The sequence below is a fragment of the Cinclus cinclus genome, chromosome 6 (genome assembly GCF_963662255.1).
Source record: "Cinclus cinclus chromosome 6, bCinCin1.1, whole genome shotgun sequence".
Taxonomy (NCBI): domain Eukaryota; kingdom Metazoa; phylum Chordata; class Aves; order Passeriformes; family Cinclidae; genus Cinclus; species Cinclus cinclus.
In genome coordinates, this window is record NC_085051.1 from 17,604,674 (window position 1) to 17,622,548 (window position 17,875).

Sequence of the window (17,875 nt, forward strand, 5' to 3'; positions counted from 1 at the left end):
CAAGGGCACTCTGCTGACATTTACTTAAATATCAGTCCTACTTCAAGGCATGCAGTACATTCTTCCCAGTTTTCTTCACAGTCCTCAAAAGAAAATAATTTTTCTTTTTTTTCCCTCACAAGCTGACCGACCTTGAAAGAAACATTTCTTCTCTTTGTTTGCACAGATCCAGCTGCTTTTGTGCCAACTACAATGCATTTCCTATTCATAGAGGAAAAGGTGGACCTGAAAGAAATCTACAGGATATTTCCTTGGGTGTGCTTGTTACACAGAGAGTAATGGTGATTCTCTTCACAGCTCTAAAATATCCCTTCAACCATTTTGATTAATTCAAATCTTGTTGCAACTCCTCTGGTCCTGAATTTTTAAAATAAAAACTAGCTGTCTTGTGAGATAAATCTGACAAACATCTGGTTCTTAATCAAAACCTTACATGCTTTGTGACTTTCTGCTTTCATTATCTCTGGATAGAGACTTTTAGTAGTTTCTCAAATATCTTCAATGATCTTTTGTATCTTTCCATTTTGCTTCATTTACATAATTTACCAATTTAACATGCAATTCAGTTTCCACTTCAATATGCCCTTCAAGGTGACCTCTGAAAAGGTTTCCTAAATGCTGAGGTTAGGACTTTGTCAACAGAGGCAGCATCAGCACTGCTGAAGGAGATGGCATGTCTTGTTCCACTTTCCTGTGGTTCGGAGGCAAGGTGCAGATGGCAAAAATGACTGAGAGAACAACATCACCCTTGGCAGCAAAGTGCAAAATGGAGAAAGCAAGAAAATAAAAACATACATTGTTGTATTCCATAAGCTATCACAGAAATCACCTAACTCGTTAAGAAATTGTATCAAAGACAATTAGTAGCAGGAGCAGGGGAGTAATTTGATTTAGACAAGAACAGCATCTCTGAAAATTCTCCCTTCTCAGGGATGTCTTCCCTGCAATTCAAAGACATAGAAGAGGGTGCAAAAAATGACTGCAGTACAATAAAGTGAATTAAGATTATGACACAGTCAAAACAATTTTTTGCATAAGCCTTACTCATTGCTAATTCCAGGATACTGCAGCAGAATTGTTTCATATTACCGTCATCCAAATTATCAGAGGCACTGTACGTGTCAAGTAAGAAATGTGTACACTCAGAAAATGTAAAATAAAGCTCTTACTCTGCTCCCTGTCAAGACATATCCCTTTACACAAAATTTATTCTATCTTCCAGCTCAGTCCCTTCCCACCGTCAAATCAATCAGGGATTTTGTTGCACACAGATTCAGGGAGACCAAGATCTCAAATTATTAAAGATTATTAGTTCATACTAAGCATGATTTCAGAGAGCAGGCATCAATGATCACAGATTGGTAATCACTATTGATTATGTTGGTTTTGTAAGTCTGGGAAATATTGCAAAAGGTAAAATGGCTGGTGTCCAGAAAGTTGCTAAAACTCCTTCCTTATGCCTGAACTTCACAAGAAGAATTCAACCCACAAAAGTATCAGTGGAAAGACTACACCACCTTGCAGAGCAGCAATATTTCCAATGAGAAGCCTTGGACATATCAGAGAGTTTGGGTAATACAAAGTCCCTGAGCATGATTTGTGGCCTTGAAGTCAACACACTCCAGCCTTAAGAGAACCCAAAACTGGTAATGGTTTGGAGCTGCTGATCAATAGACCCCTGTCTCAACTAGTTCACTGCCTACCACTGCTGAGTTAAACCAAAGGAAGGAGTTGAAAAAAACCTCAGCAGCAAATTATGCCTAATAAAGTGGTCAGCCTAGCTCATCACTCTTTAACTGAAGCTGACAAATCCAAGACAAGGACTGTATGCTACTGACCTGCTTACAGTCTGATAACACAAAACATCATCTTCCCCTCTCTTTTTCTAATATGTAAAAAATGTTAAGCATTTAGTTTACTGTCATTTTCTAATGTTGCCTGATACACATTGTGACACATCAAAAATGTTCATAGAATGAATAAAAAATGTGCTGTCTTTTTCAATATACTACCTCAGACATCCCTCAGCATTTGACACTGCCTGCATTTAAATGCCTAAAGCTGCCTTAATTATTTATTTTCTCGCCTTTCTAAACCAATCTTTTCTCCTGCTATTCTTCCCTTTGTCAAATAAAATTGTATAAAACCAGTGCCAGCAGTTAGAAGAGCTGCAATCTGGGGTCAGTCACCAGCTAAAGCTGCTGTTGGTGAGGTGTGTGCAACCTGGTGCCACTCACTTCACCTCTGACAGTACTCAACACTGGTGTGCACTCACTTCCAGATCCACCCAGACGTTGAAATGGCTTCTTATGTGGCCACATCTGAGTCAAAACTGAGTAAAACCCTGGCTTGTGGAACAGTAAGGTCCCACTCCATTCATTCAGATATGAGAGCACTACACATTCCCCAGGATGTGGCCTTTAACATCACTTCTCGCAGTCAGCAAAAGCAGAGCTCAACTATTCACGTCTTGTAACGCTCTTTAAGGGATGGATGGAAAGCACACATGTGCAAAGTATTTAAAAAACACCACTACAGCATACCAGAGTCTTCCTTGGGAGAGGCTGGTTGAAGACCTGAACCACTTATATTTTGTCTGCTATGAAACCTGAAACTTGAGGTGTGGGAAACAGGTAATTGTAAAATGCTCCACAACAGACGTTATTTGACATGGTCCTGAGATCATGAGTTAACCTGTAATTAGAGATTGCAAACTAGCAAGGAGGAGGCCCAATCACATCTCTTCCTGCTGTAGACTGATACATTACCAAATATTTATCAGGAAACCCTCGGACATATTTAGTGCTGTCAGGAAATAAAAGATAGATCTGGCTGGCTTTAAGCCAGGCACAATGGCAACAACAACTGTGTCCAATTCATCCATACAGATAGGTGAATTAATATTCCAGTTAGCCAGGGTGGAGATTAGAACTGGATTTCTCCCGAGAAAAAAAGCACTATTCCTGTGCAGTGGGACACTATGGAAAATACTGAACTTACTGCAATATGAGCAAAAATCCATACTGCCGAGGATGAGACACCCACCTACATCTTCATTTCTGAACTCAGCCAAGGTAGGAAGGCAAGAGGCATAAAGAGCTGGCAGGCTGCTGTATAGTCTGATCTTTACAAAGGGTATTTCTGTTAGGCATGGAGCTTAATTCAGGAGAGTTTGATTTTCCTTTCCCTGCACCCATTCCCCTGCTAACATTTTATTCAAGGAATCAATTAGGCCTTGATCAACCATTGATCGAGAGTTCCCAGTGGGGAGCCCTAATGCATTTTATCTGCAGCTATTGTTCCTAAATACACCTATTTCTGGGCATGCACTTAATTCTTTTCATCAATACTGTGCTATCCTTCAACAAGACTGTTAATAACATTTTGGAAGTGCACTTTCAGTGAAATCCTACTTAGACAAATGAATTAGTGAAACTACTGGGATTTCCTTTGGTGTGCTTGTTTTTTTCAGATGCACAGGCAAATAAATTCCATGCCCCTCATCTCCTCCTGCCTAAAAAAAGGTTAAAGTGATGTGTTGGAGTTCAAGATACTAAATGGAAAGCTGTTCAGAACAAATGGAAAAAGCTAACCAATAATGCTTTGAAGTAAACATTCATTATTTTTCATTAAATTCCTTATGGAATGAAAGATGTGATGCCTGTTTACACACTCCAGAACTCTTCACTGTCATTAGCATTTTCCTAGCAATATTTCTTTTAAAGACCCATAAGGTGCAGATCAACTTTAACAAGACTTGAGCATATGATTAAATAAGTCACATGGGTTCAAGCATGCACTTAGGTTATGTGCTGAACAGGGAGAGATTTAAACCTATGCCTGACTGCTTTGCTGAAAAGAAGCCAAAGTAAATTGGCTATAATTAAATTCTTTTGATGAAATTTTTGCAACTCCCTATTGTGGGACACCAGTACTGAAATGCTAATAAACTAGTTTAAATTAAGCTTATTACCAAGTAAAATAAACCACAGAGACACTTCTGTCTTTTCTTATTTTATACCACCATTTATATAACATTATTTTGCTTTAGAGAAATAAAATACTTGACCAGAGCTAAAACATCCAACTCACAGAGCAGTAATTGCAGTGCATCACCATCCAGGAGGCAATCTATGGATTCCTCCGCATTTGCCTGCATTGCTATTCCCGATGATCCTGAGGAAAATCTTTAGCTATATCAGCACTCACTGTGAAACCCAAATTCCAGAACACTTCCAGAGAGCAGGCATATGCCAGATTGGTGGCCCTGATAATTTTAAAGGTCTTGTACAAACAAACCAAATGGAACTTTAACTGGAAAATGAAGCATTAACACACAGGCTGCTCAGAAACCATTGCATATATATGCCAGAACTTGCACATCCTCACAGAAGTACCAGAGAGAGTTCAAATTGTCCTAGTCCTCCAGAGAGCCTTCTCTGCATGCTGACAAGAGCACACACTATCCACACAGTCTGTTCTGAAATTATCCCAGCCCTGCACAGCAGCAGGAACAGCGCTGTTCACTGTGGCAAGAGGATATAGGCACCCAATAATTCTACCACCACTCAAGAGCTCCAAAAGTAAGAGGGGGATGGTGTAGGCAAAGTCAAATGCTGATGGAGAAACATTGCTAGAAAAAGACCATCTGACTGAATAGTGGTGTGGTGACCATTCTGCCAGTTTTGCAGGATTTTCCACAGCCTGTTGTTTTCCAGTTATTTACGACCACCTCTAAACTGCAAAGTTTGGGTGACCTTGTCTCTTCACTTTAGGCTCTGTTTCTCCACTTTCAGCACTGTTAACATGCCCTGTGTGTACATTTTGGACAGCCCTGTGGGCTGTGCTGACTGGGAACATGAGGTACTTCATTACCCGAGGAGACATTTCTGCTGCACTGTCAAAGGCAAACATGGAAAACTTTTAAACTCTCTTGACAGAAGCTCAACGAGAACAAGTTTCTGCAGTAGACTTGAACTAAAGTTTCTATATGAATAATTCTATCACTTTTTGTGAACCCCTCCCTCACACCAGCTCAGCAGGATCAGATCATTTCTGTGAGCAACTGCACATGAGTGCAGCAGGTGGAAGAGATTCTGTTTTTCCATTTTCTAAAGCCAAATGTTTAAGAGGTTGTGAGGACTGAGCTATATTTGAAATCATATCCACTAAATTCCAGCCTGCTGTATTTGTATGGGATGAGGCAAAGTATCAACCAGAAATTAAAACAATTTTCAATTTCTTCTCAGAAACAAACCAAGAAATGCATCAATCTACAGAATATATTTTTGTAATGTAGCAGCAAATGCTATATTGAAGCAGCATGGAAAACAAGAACATTTTCACACATTTCATGAGAAACAGAAGTAGCCATTATTTTTCAATCCTCTGTGGGCTGTTCTGGGGGCCATTTTCAACACAGCCAAGCAGGCATGGAATTTAGGCTGCAATTTTCACAGGGACCCAAGCGAGTTAATGGTCTAATCTTTATTGAAAATTCTCATCTTAACTTCAAGTTGCCAATAGCAGTAACTGCTCCCATAATCAAATATCACAGTCAGTGATTCTTCAGTGCTTTTGTTCTTTCCTGGCTTATGTTACTCATATTGCATGTTATGTTTGACATTTAAAAATAAGAAAAACAAAATAAAATAAAACCCCAACAACTTAAGCCTTCCCCCCTCCCCCACCAAACATAACACACACACTCCCCCCAAACCAAAAACCAACCCCCCATTATGGTGGTTTAATTATGTTCTTTCATTTTTGGGCACTATATAGCTCTGCCTGTAAATCAAATAAAATGCAGACATCTACTGAAAAAAAAAGTCACCTATTATAGCTGCAAAAAAGTAAATATGGACTTTTCTTTTTCTATGCTTCCAGGAGAATCATCACAGTAAAGATAAATACAGATGCTAAAACCAGGAGGAGTATTCAAGTTAGAACTGGTACAAGACTGTGCATTTTATTAGCATAATTCACATTCTAGCAGGATCCAATCTGGTGTTGAAAAATGTGAGTATCCAACTTCTGACAGGATAGGGCTCTACTGCTTTCTCCTTATCACAATAAAATTAAGGTTAACCCTCTCAGTACTCTGTGGATCTGTTATAAACACACAGAGAGCCTCATATAGAAATGTCAAACATATAAAAATGCCAAGTGCTGCTCTGTGTATTGATGGAATCAAAATAAAACATACTAAAGAGAATATTCTGCCTATAGATAGGCAGCCATGCACATAACCATCCTCATGACTCCAGAAATGTCACTGGAATTTGGACTGCTTCAAATGGGGACATAAATGTAGCCTGAAAAAATACTGCACTCAGAATGGTAACAACCTACCTTAGTTCTCATAATCACACCAACTCAATTGAATACCCAATCTCTTGGCCTGGTATTTCTGACCTCAAAAAATTAAAAGCCACACGTTAGGAACTTTTATATGAATGTGTGCAAATGCCAACAGGAGTTGCCAGATCCCTCAGGTGCTCACACTGAGCTGAAGACAGCCTAAGAACCAGTCCCTCTGCTGGTTTGGGAACAGCCAGAACAAAATAAAAGGGCTATAGGTTTTTTCCTGGCAACCATCCTATATGCATTCCATCACAGCCCACATTCACTTCTGCAGAAGTCACAAGACTTGTATTTTGCAACACAACTAGTCAGGACACTTGGAGGAACACTGAACAAGGTGTGAGCTCAGGCCCTGCCAATGAGATCTACAGTGCAGTTGCAAGAGACAAGGCACTATCCCTCTTCCTTCCTACACTCTGGATTCCTGAGCTTTCCCCAAATCCCCCTCTCTTCACAATATCACACTGCATAGTCAGCTCAGAGAAAGAGTTGTGAACTTCAGGGCAGCATTTATGTCATGACATCAAGATGAACCTTTATCCATCAAGAAAAAAAAAGATGACATCCTGAGGCATAAGATCAAGTTGGCTGCTTAGAAGCTCAGAGAAAATCAAGTCACTAGAATGAGAGGCAGAGGCAATTTCTGGGCTTCTTCCAGGCTGACAAACGAGAACAGGTCAGTTGAGGCTGCTTCGAGTCCTAGTTCACCTCCACAGCTGCACACCCCTCCACAGCAAGCAAATAAAAGCCCCGTGTCAAAAATCTATCTGTGAATGGCTGTAAAGAACTTTTGCCATGATGCTTTTTGGTAACTAACACAGCACTAAAGCAACAGTCCCAGTGATGGATACAGAGAGACTGCTTCAGGACCCAGGAGCCCACACCCTGTGCCCACACACACATTGATGCACACCCACCCTGTGGCTCAAAGTAATAATCTACAGAGTCCTTTTCTGCACACAAAACTAACCTTACTTTCTTCTGATGGACAAGTGTCAGTGTAGAATGTTCCTTCACTGATTTTCCAAGGATCTACATAAAATGAATCACTGCAGTGGACTTGCCTGGGTTCACTACTTCCCCATACACGTGGCAATATTGTTTTTCACAACAGGAAAGCCAGCACACAAACCCCAAACATGCTGTATGAAAATATTAGTTTTAGGCTGCTGCTAGTATATTTATTCTGCAGTAGGCAGGACTGCAAGTGTAACACAAACTATTGATTTCCTCAGTATAAGATTTAAAGTCATACAGGAACATTAAGAGCCTCAAATTTGATCATCCACAATACCCAGACTACAGCAATTTGTTAACTCAGTAAAACTGCATTTGAACTGGAGCCCGTATTTTAGACTCTGTTGTGATCTTACAGACAACTGCAGGGTACTACCTCCTGCAGGTAGTCAGTGAATCAGAGGAAAGTTAATTTCCTGATCTCTTTATTAAGAATCAATAAAAACCACTGCAAACCAAGAGGCTGGAGGAGGGAGGGAATCCTTGATACTTTTTTACTGTTTTTACCTCTGAAGAATGAGGACGAACACTCTCTGTGACACACCCATCAACCTAACAGCACTGACTGCTTTATGAAGAAAAATACTTCACTGGTTTCTTTTCTTTCCCCCATACCCACACATTTACTGATCTATCAGCCATCAGCCTCAACACCAGCCAACAAGAGTTCTACCAGATGATGACTTAGAACATAAGAAACATTTATTTCATTAACCTAATCTGAAACACTTCCATGTATTTCCTCCTCTGCGTTCAGGAGAGGTCTTTATTTTAGGTCTGCCATTATTTTAGAAACTACTATAATTACTCTTCATAAGATCTCCTAAGCAGATGAGCTCTTTCCCAAACTGAATCTAAGTTGTCTCATAATCCCGTTTCATGGCAATTCTCTTCTACGTTTCTCGCACTGTAAATAATTTCTGTAACCAAAATTCAACATTATATTCACAGTGAGGCAAGTCTGTTATACAATGACAGTATTTTCTAACTGATTTTCTTTCAAAATATAACCAAGTGTGTTTGGGTTTTGGAGGTCCACTGCATATTAAGTAGACACTTTTACTCCTGTATGATGTGTAGATATTTCTGCCAAGAGCTGACAAGTAATTCAGAATCCAATAATACATACAAGTAATTTTAAGTTGTCCCTTCTACCGTAATTACCTGCCAAGTTAATTCCATGTTCCAGCTACAGAACACTGTCTGGTAACCTAGATCTTTAATGTCCTTCAGAAGTGCACCTGCCAATCACTCACGCACATAACTAATATAATATCACTCATATCACTAATATACTACTAATTGTATTAATAATTTATTTATTAATGAACACAGCGTTGTTTTGTTCTGCTTTTTTTTTGCTATTGCCTTTCCATTCCTGACAAAAGTGTTTACCACTCATGTGCCAGATGAATGCTAGCTCATGGTAAAATTTTTCCACTTTCCCTGTGATTAAGTTCCCCTTAGTCTTCAATTGCAAGGGACTTTTGATTTTGATTGAATAAGCAGGTAGCACAAAATTATGCCCTTGTTTTGGATTTATTCACGTAAGATTTTTTAAAATAAAAGGATAAAAATAATTCAGGTAGGCAATATTGCCCTTACAACTGAAGGAACAATGGTCAAACATAAGTAAAATGTGAAAGCACAAACAAAACCTGTGTTTGTTGAACTTTCATACATTTACTTTGGCTTTCCACTAGGCTCTGAGTACACATGTAATGCAAGAAGCAATGTGGAAAGATAATGAATTTTATACATTTCCCTGATCTGAGGACACTTCCTTTTTAACAGTATCAGTGTGGCTCTTAAACCATAAACATGTTTCTTTTAAAAATCCTATTTGCTTTGATGGGTATCTCTTCCTACATACACCTAGTAAGGTTTGTTGGCTTATTTGCTTTTTTTTGTGGGGTGTTTTGGTGTTTGTCTGTGGACTTTCTGGGGGGTTATTTTTGTTTCCTTTTTTTTTCTTTTTTCTTTTTTTTCCCCCGTTAATGACAGATGCACTTGGCAGCAGCTGTGACCTTGAGTTGTACACTTGAGCAAGCAAGACAGCCCAGTCCTGCCAGGCTGCTTATGCATTCTGAGAGAGCTCCTTCTGAGAGGAGTGTCTCAATGAAGACAGAAGCATGATGTGCATACCAACCCAAGTGCTTCATGATTTATTTATAGGGGAAAGGGGCATATAAATTTGCTGAAGGGGAAAGAAAAATGAAGAATTTGACTTACCTTGTCGGTGTAGACGAAGAACAGAATCACAACAGTGAGCTCCAACAGAAATATAATTAACAGCATGATAAAAAACTGTCAAGAGAAGAAAGGACAGGGGATAAAACAAAAGCAAAAACCATCAACATCTATTTCAGCTTTTTCTAGATGCACAGCAAGTACATTCAGCAGATCATGCAGAATGGGGAGTGGGAGTCATATAAGCAGCAGGATACAAAGCTGCTGCAACTGAAAAAGCAGGTAAAGGACTAGTCAGGAAACACCACAGTGTCTGGGCATAGGCATGGCTCATTTATAGCACTGGTTTCAGTAGAACAGCCTAAAACCCCACCAAGAGCAAGCCAGTGCTCTCTTTGACAGCAAACCTTGAGAAATCTTCCCGTGCTAGGTTTTCTTTGTTTTCCCCCCCACTGGGTATTAGTGATGATATCCAATGATATCCATGAAATCCACAGCTTAACTTCCCATGGCAAAAGGAGATAGCCTGGGCCGTAAATCATAAAGCTCCTTTCAAGGGTAATTATGGGATCAAGGAGGAAGTGAAAGGTGTACCATGTTAGCTTTATGAGCAGTTTCAGGGAACTACACAAATCACTCATGAGTTTCAGTTGAAAGCTGATTTGTACTGAAGACATCAAAGCAAAGTTGGGCCACCTCTCTTTCTTCCCATAAGCCACAGAACTGCCTAAAACCCAGGAGTCAAAAGCTCGAAGGACTGGATAAAAACCTTCTAACGCAGGGTTTTCAAGTAGATTCTCTAAAGCTCTGACTGACTTCAGTGAGAGGAACTGCTGGCAATGCCAAACACTTCTGGGAAACCACATCCTCTGCATTTTGTTACCACACTGGATGGGACTGCAGCAGCATCAACACAGCACTTCCAGACTTTAGAGTGAGCGCTGTCAGAGCATTAAATGAAATGGAGTTTTGACTAGATAGGTAAAGGAGAGAGTAATTTTGGAAATTTTTTAGGCTGAGGCAAAGGTCCAGCTCCCTAAAACACAAAATTCACACACTTAGCAACCTGTAAGACTAGAATTCTAATACTGAGCAACACCAGCTTAATTGGAGTCCTATCCCCAAGAGAAAAATGCAATTACTGTCTCTTCAACCACAAGGCTGCAAACCTATAAAAGTTTAATAGCTACTAAGCCTTTATCAGAATTTCTGCACTGCCTGGTAAGCCAAAACCAAACCTTTGAACCCATGGATTTATGTGACTGAATGGAGGGCAGAAAGTCACAAAGGGGGAAATACTTTTCTTCCCTGGTACAATTACTGTGTCTACAGAAGTCATTGCATTTTGCCCCATGAATCTTAAATTATTTATTTTCAAATTTTCACCATCAGTATTTTTACACCTGCCTGACCCTAATACTGGATCCTATTACTGCCCAGTTTTGAATCACAGACCTCATTTATGTCTGTGATCCAAGTCTATTTCCATATCATTACCATCCAACACTGACCTTTTCTATGGCTTTCCAAACCTGTCTTGGTGCAGCTTGCTTATTTTTTACAATTTTAGCCTGCTGCATAGCATTAACTGGAACAGGACAAAGCATATTCCTCTTGTAAAGATGCACAGACATTTTCCTCTATCTGTTTGGCTGTAGAGTACTTTTGTACTCATCCATAAAAGCACCACTTTTCCAAAATGTGTGTGCGAACTCCATTTTCCCCCTGTGAAATTCCCTGGTATAGACAGGATTGCATGAGACAATTTCTAGAACAAAGGAAAAAGACTGTTTGTTATCCATTATACACAGTGATCAGCACTTCCTACCACAGGACTCGGTTTCATCAGCTTACCATTTTGCCAAACCTTAATTGTCTGTGCTGATATATTCTGTGCTTGTTTCTGCCGAAAGGATAAAAGCTTTTGGAAGAACATCAAAAATAGCACTTCAATTACTTCTAAGAATGAAGCATACATAACAAAGTATGCTATTTTGTACAGGTTAAATTTCTGTTGCTTTAATTTGAAGTCCTCTCATACTGCAGTGCTTAGAGTAAGGAGCTGACACAGTGCAGCTCCATTTCAGGCACAGAAATTTCAGCCTTTTGTCTTACCCAGCTACAAGTGGATGTTTTTGGGAAAGTTATTAGCTTTCAAGAGACTGCATTTCACAAATCATAGAGATGAGAGGGCTCAGCAGCTAAAACCTGCAAATCGTACACCCACACGGCTCACACACAACCAGACAACCCACAAACCATCCCACAGATCTTTTCTGCTCCTGTGGTGCCTTTCTGCCATCTCCCCAAAGCCAATAACCTCCAGTCCCACTTCACAGGACATGACCTGGAACAGGTATGTCCAGGAACTGGAATAAAACTTAGGTATCTTTTTTTTCCTGTGCTCTCACAAAAGTTTTTCATCCCCTCCCCGCATACAGCAGCATGGAAAGAGCACAGATGACACCACGAGTGACTGCAGGAGAAAGGCTATCCCAAGTAAGAACATTTTTAACAGCGGATGGGGAATGGTCTGGCTTAGGATATGATATCTGGCTACAAGTTTTAGAAAAACTGGTCTTACAAGCAGCAGACAATCCAGGCAGGAGACAGAAGGGGGGGGGGGGGGGGGGGGGGAACAGCTGTCCACATGGATTCCCAGAAGGAACAAGGCCAATGAGAGAATGGTGGCCTGGGGAGGGCTCCATGCTGGAGCCATGGGAAAAAATAGAGCAAGAAATGAAGAGTGGCCATGAAAGAAAAGCACCCTGCACTGATCCCCATGACTGAGTATAATGTGCCTGGAAAGGACTAGCAAGAGGGGAGGAAAGGTGTCTGGAGGGAAGTTGAGGTGTTTTCTCAAGTATGTAATTGTTTCTTAATACTAGGATCAGTAATTAAAATTTCATCTTGATTGGCAACAAATGAAGTGAAATTTAATGTCTCTAGAGTATTTTCCCCTACAACACCAATTCTGCTAAAAGCTACCAGCTTCAAACTGGAGCAGGGAGCTGCTCTTGCCAGGTGTGCCATTGTGTCCACCAGAATAAGGAGGCTGGACCTTCTGGTGAGACCCTGATGGTGTTCCTGCCTTCTCCAGGTCATAGTGGAGAAATAGGCATGACACTGATACCAGAAAAAATGCTAAAATTGTGGAGTCAAGCACTCAAAATTTAGGAAATACCAGAATAAAAATCCTCTCAGAGATGGTTATATATCATGTCTAAGTTTTTCCCTACACAGACTGAGAGGATCTTCCAAGATGGGAATGTGGTTTTATGCACTGTCAATGTTGAAAGCCATATAGTGAAACAAAACTAATGTACATTGTTCAGAAAGTCAAAATCTAGATAAGGACTATCCTTTATCTCCACAGAAAAATATCTCAGTTTTATATAAAGTATCCAATTCTATCTTTGTTTTTACATTTGGAAACATTAGCAGAGCCCACATAGCTATATTACAGATAACTAACAAGTATTATGAATCCCCACATGTGCAGACAGTGGGGCTGTATCTTTTATTACAAACATTAATTGAGATCAACCTCAATGCAGAGGCTTCACACTCATCACTTGGTAAAAGCTACAAGCACTTGCATGTCAGCTCATCTGCCATCCCCCTTCTGAAGAAGAGTTATACCTGAACCCAAACCAACACCTTGGAAAGCAGCAATCAAGGTTTCAGCCTGTGCTGGCTGCAAATCAAGGCCAGCACACTGCGGCCACCTGCGATTCACCAGACTAAGGTGCATGCACAGACACATGCACATCTTGCTCCTCTCGTCCACAGCACCTTCCAACACCAGGTCGCTTTCAGTTCCATCCTCAGCATCATCCCAAAGGGAATGATGGCCAATCTAAGGCCAGACCCAGCTTGGCATATATCATTCAAATTCAGAAGGAAGAAACATGAACTCACTGAAGGCACACAGCACCTAAAACCCCACCACACCTGCTGGAAACGTTCACAGCTGCTTTTCAATTGAGTTCTCTCACTGTGGTGATAAATACTGAGAAGAATAAAATTGAGTTTTGTTTGCTTCATTGGGGCTGTAGGCTATTGGTATAATAAAGATTTATGCATGGAGAAACAACAATCCCAAAGCAAAGCATTCATGTGAAACTCCATAAAAAAAGATTAATCTGACCTTGTACAGAGAAATGCTTTACCATACTACTTGTCAAACAGTGGGATGCAACCCAGCAGAGGTTCAGTGGAGAGGTCCCTACCGCTTAGCTTTTCATAAATTACACCTGAAATAACCCCACAGAAACTTTGATGAGGAGGGAGGTAAGGTAACACCCTTCTGTCTACCACTGCTGATTTCCAGCCCCTAAGAAAACTAAGGCCAGTTTCTTAGCAGCTGCTTCTGTATTCTACAAAGCCTTTGACTTCCCCAGATTCTCATTAAAGGTATATGAAGTATGCAACTGCTACCAAACCCACCTCATGGATAGAGGAGAAGAGGTCCCAACTTTCAATTCCATCCCCACTGGTTCTGGACCAGGCTTTTGACTCACTGCTTCCAGTTTTGTTCATTCAGGCTATTGATACCAGCTGGAGAATCAAGAACTGTACCCTGTATACATCACTTAGAGCATGTTTCCATTGCTGCTCACACAGGCAGAGAACAAACTAATTGTATTTTCCTCCCAAACAAACAAGATTCCCTGCTTTCTCAGATGCTCCAGACACTTGCCTCTCCGCATGATGACTGACATCACACATTAATACACAGGATTGGGTCATCTGCTTCCCCACTGCCTCCCCCTCCTAAATCTTCTCAGTAGCAAGATCATGTTGCTCAAATTGCCCATCTCCCCATGTCAGGAGTAGCTGATCTTCTCTCAGTCTCCCAAAGACAAAAGTGACCCAATACAATGAAAACCAAGGGGTAACTGTCTTGTTAGCCTCCTAACATTTTGCTGTGAGACTGTGATATAGCTGATGGCAAACTCGAGACTGCTGTCTTTCCACTGCTTGCTGAAGTAATGCTTTTAGTTTGATGGGGGCCTGTCTCAGAAGGGGACAGTAGGATGTCAGTGTGCCAGACCTGGCACACTTTTTTTCAACTTAGATCAGGACAGGAGACAGAAACTTCTTGCAAAGAATCATTCAAATCCTCTTCAACAAGCATGAAAGTAGTAGGAAGACCTGAGAGCCAGCTGTTTCTTTCAAACAGGGACACACTCCTAAACAATTTTAAAGTTCACAGCCTAGCAAATATATTACTTACACCAGACGGCAGATAAATTAGCGTAAACTTCCCAAGAAACTGAACAAATAACTCAACAGACAGCCTGTGCTGTTTTCCATCACACTTAAACAGCCTACAAGGTGGACAGTTGGCTTCTTTTCTGACAGACACTATGAAGTACAACACATGAGCAGGGAGGTTGCTCCTGGAAAATGCTCCAGCAAGGTAACTTCCCTCCACCTGCACCAACTCCCAGGATGAAGAGGGAAAAGAAAAAATGGAAAATTTACAGCCAGTCCTTCTTTTGTAACATCAACTGCAAGTTTGGTACTGTTATGATACAAATGATACAAACATTTTGCCTTTTAGAGAGGCTGGATTACCAAATCCTCACTGATTATCTTTTAGTATTTAATTTCACTTCTGAATGAATACACACCCCCAGAGAAGAAATTACGGACAGGTCTTTGGGGCAAGATAGTTGGTCTTAATAGCCTGGAAGGGTTACCACCAGCTTGTCTGCCTGCTCCTGCTGTGTACATATATAACTTTCTATATAACTTATACATATATAACTGCTCAAGAATGAACCAGCTCTGGCTGCTAGAAGACAGAATCTCTTAGAATCATAGAAACACACAGGCTGTCATTGATCTCTGGGGACCACCTGGTTTAACCCCTTCCTAAATGCACAGTCAACAACATGAAGCTGTACAGAGCTGTGCCCAGTCACCTTAGGAGCATCTCCAAGGATGAAGATGAACAGTCACCCACAGCCTCCCTGGATACCTTTTTCCAGTACGTGACGATATTCATGATAAGAATAATAAAAATATTCTGCATCTCTAATTGGAATTTCCTTTGGTTTTAATCTGTGCCTGTTCTCTCTTGTACCATCCCTGTGAATCCTTCCAAAAGGATAGGATATATTCCAAAACATAAGGATATGTTTTCCTTATATTGTACTACAAGATTGTTGAAGACATGAATAAAATATCTTCCCTGCTTTAATTTCTTAAGACAGAACAAACCCAGCTCTCTCAGTCTGTCCTTGCACATCATGTGCCCCACAATCATTACAGAGGCTCTCCACTGGATCCCTTCCCTTCTGGTATTCATGTGCCTCTTCTACTGGGGAATTTTAAATAGGGTTAAGTACTTTAGATGCAGTCCTTTTTCGTGCTGGAAGAATGGTGTCATTCTTCTCCATGTCAAGAAATGTAAAGGAATGTGGGGCTTGGTATGGTCCACAAAGACCCAATTACTAAATTTATCATTTTAATCTGATTTGAGACAAAGGCATATTTGAAAGATCTCTGCTTGATTTTTAGATTGTAATTTGATATGAACAGAAATGCTGTCAAAGGTAACCTCACATCCTGCACACATCCTTTCCTTCTCATCCTATATTTAATACTGAAAGCATAAATGGTATCTGTCCTTTTTGAATAAATTATGTCAAACCTTTACCTACTGTCATGGAAAGAAAATGAGCTCTATCCCTGCTGAAACCAGGACATCTAGAAATTCATAGAGCCCCATTTTAAAGTCAGAAGAACTTAATGTATTTTATAGGAGCCACACTTTACCGAGTTGCCTGAAAATTTAGTTTTCCTTGAATTTAATATGCTTTGTAATTTTTCTATTATTTCATAATGATTATATTATTTATATTTAAATATTATTTAATGGATTGAGTGATGATGTCTCATTACCACAGTTGGCATTGTTAAAATCTTTTATCTTCCTGAAGAAGTGTAGCATCTCCATGCCCAACCTAATTATGCTGACAGATGCATCAACAAACTTTTATGCATTAGTCGAGAACCAAAAGAGGTAACACTGTCAGAGATTCTGAATGCTATAAACTATTGCCAAATTTACTGCATATTCCACACTTTTGAAAAATTCAAGCTACCTAAAGTAAGTCTGAATCAATGCCAGCATTGTCACTGAGATACTGAAAAAAAGAACTCCAGGTACTGGAGAACCATCCACTCTTTATAAAGGTCCTGTATTTTTCCCATTGTTGGATCTGGCTTTGTAAACAGAGAAATATGAAGCTCATCCTCAAGCATTTTCAGACTTCCCAGAATAGCTTTTTAATAACATATTGGTACTTGACTTTTACAGAATAAAACCTCATATGGTACAGATTTTGTCAGCACTCAAAAAACCCCAACAAAACTTTCTTGACTTTTGAAAGCAAAAGTGTTCAATGTATCACTTAGTTCTCACAAGAAGTTTGATTTAACATAATTCCCTGAAGGCATCTTGATCTGGTACATTAGTAGGGAGTAGGAACATTATGGAAGAGTCTCTTATTTTTTTAAAAAAAAATCATTTGATTTTCTTTTCTGAGGTACTGAGCAAGGAGAGGAGAACAGAAGAAAAAGTGCAGTGGGAATTGTACTTAGAAGTGACTTCCTCTGCAGCCTGGAAGACTTGTAGAGAAAAAGACAGAGCAGTGAATGAGAAATGACAGGACAGTGCTCAGACTTCAACAATAACTGGAATTACAGTCAACAAAACCCCAGTGTACTAATCTACTACATGAACTTCAGAGCAAAAGGGAAAGGGCAGTTTGTTTCTACCAATTTCCACCACAGTGCATTCTGATTACACATCCCAGTACCAAAGGTTTTGCTGACAGTCAGTCTGAATGCTCCTTCGATTAGTTCCATGCATTTGCTCCTACTTACTGCCCTTTGCAGCACCACAAATATTTCCTTTCTGTCCACAGCATTTATATTCCTTGAATATTTGTAGATTTATGTCCCATCTGAGTCCTCTCTCTCCCACGTTGTGCATATTTAGCTCTTTAAGTACTTCCTTGGAAGTAAATCTCTTTAGTCTCACAATCATTATTTTTTCAGCATAAAAATGATAAGTTTGCTCATAAACTGTAAAAAGGCAGTAATGTATATGAGCAAACTTATGAACAGAAACTCCATTATGAAAACGTCATGTATCTAAATTTGGTTCATCAGCTATTGTTCTCTGAAAGCCTTAATGGCTAATTCATTATGGTTGTGACAAAGCCTTTCATGCCTTATGCTTGCTGGATATATAGTACAGCTCTGTTTATGTTTGGGCTATATATTT

The 17,875-nt window shown here is 40.0% G+C and overlaps 1 protein-coding gene across 1 annotated transcript in view; it reads right to left on the reverse strand.

Annotated features, from left to right (window-relative positions):
• Positions 1–17,875, reverse strand: part of TSPAN4 (tetraspanin 4) — a 181,063-nt gene that overhangs the window by 35,374 nt on the left and 127,814 nt on the right. The window contains exon 3 of the mRNA XM_062494480.1: positions 9,613–9,687. Within this exon, the coding sequence (XP_062350464.1) occupies positions 9,613–9,687 (75 nt within the window). The remainder of the gene's footprint in view (positions 1–9,612; positions 9,688–17,875) is intronic.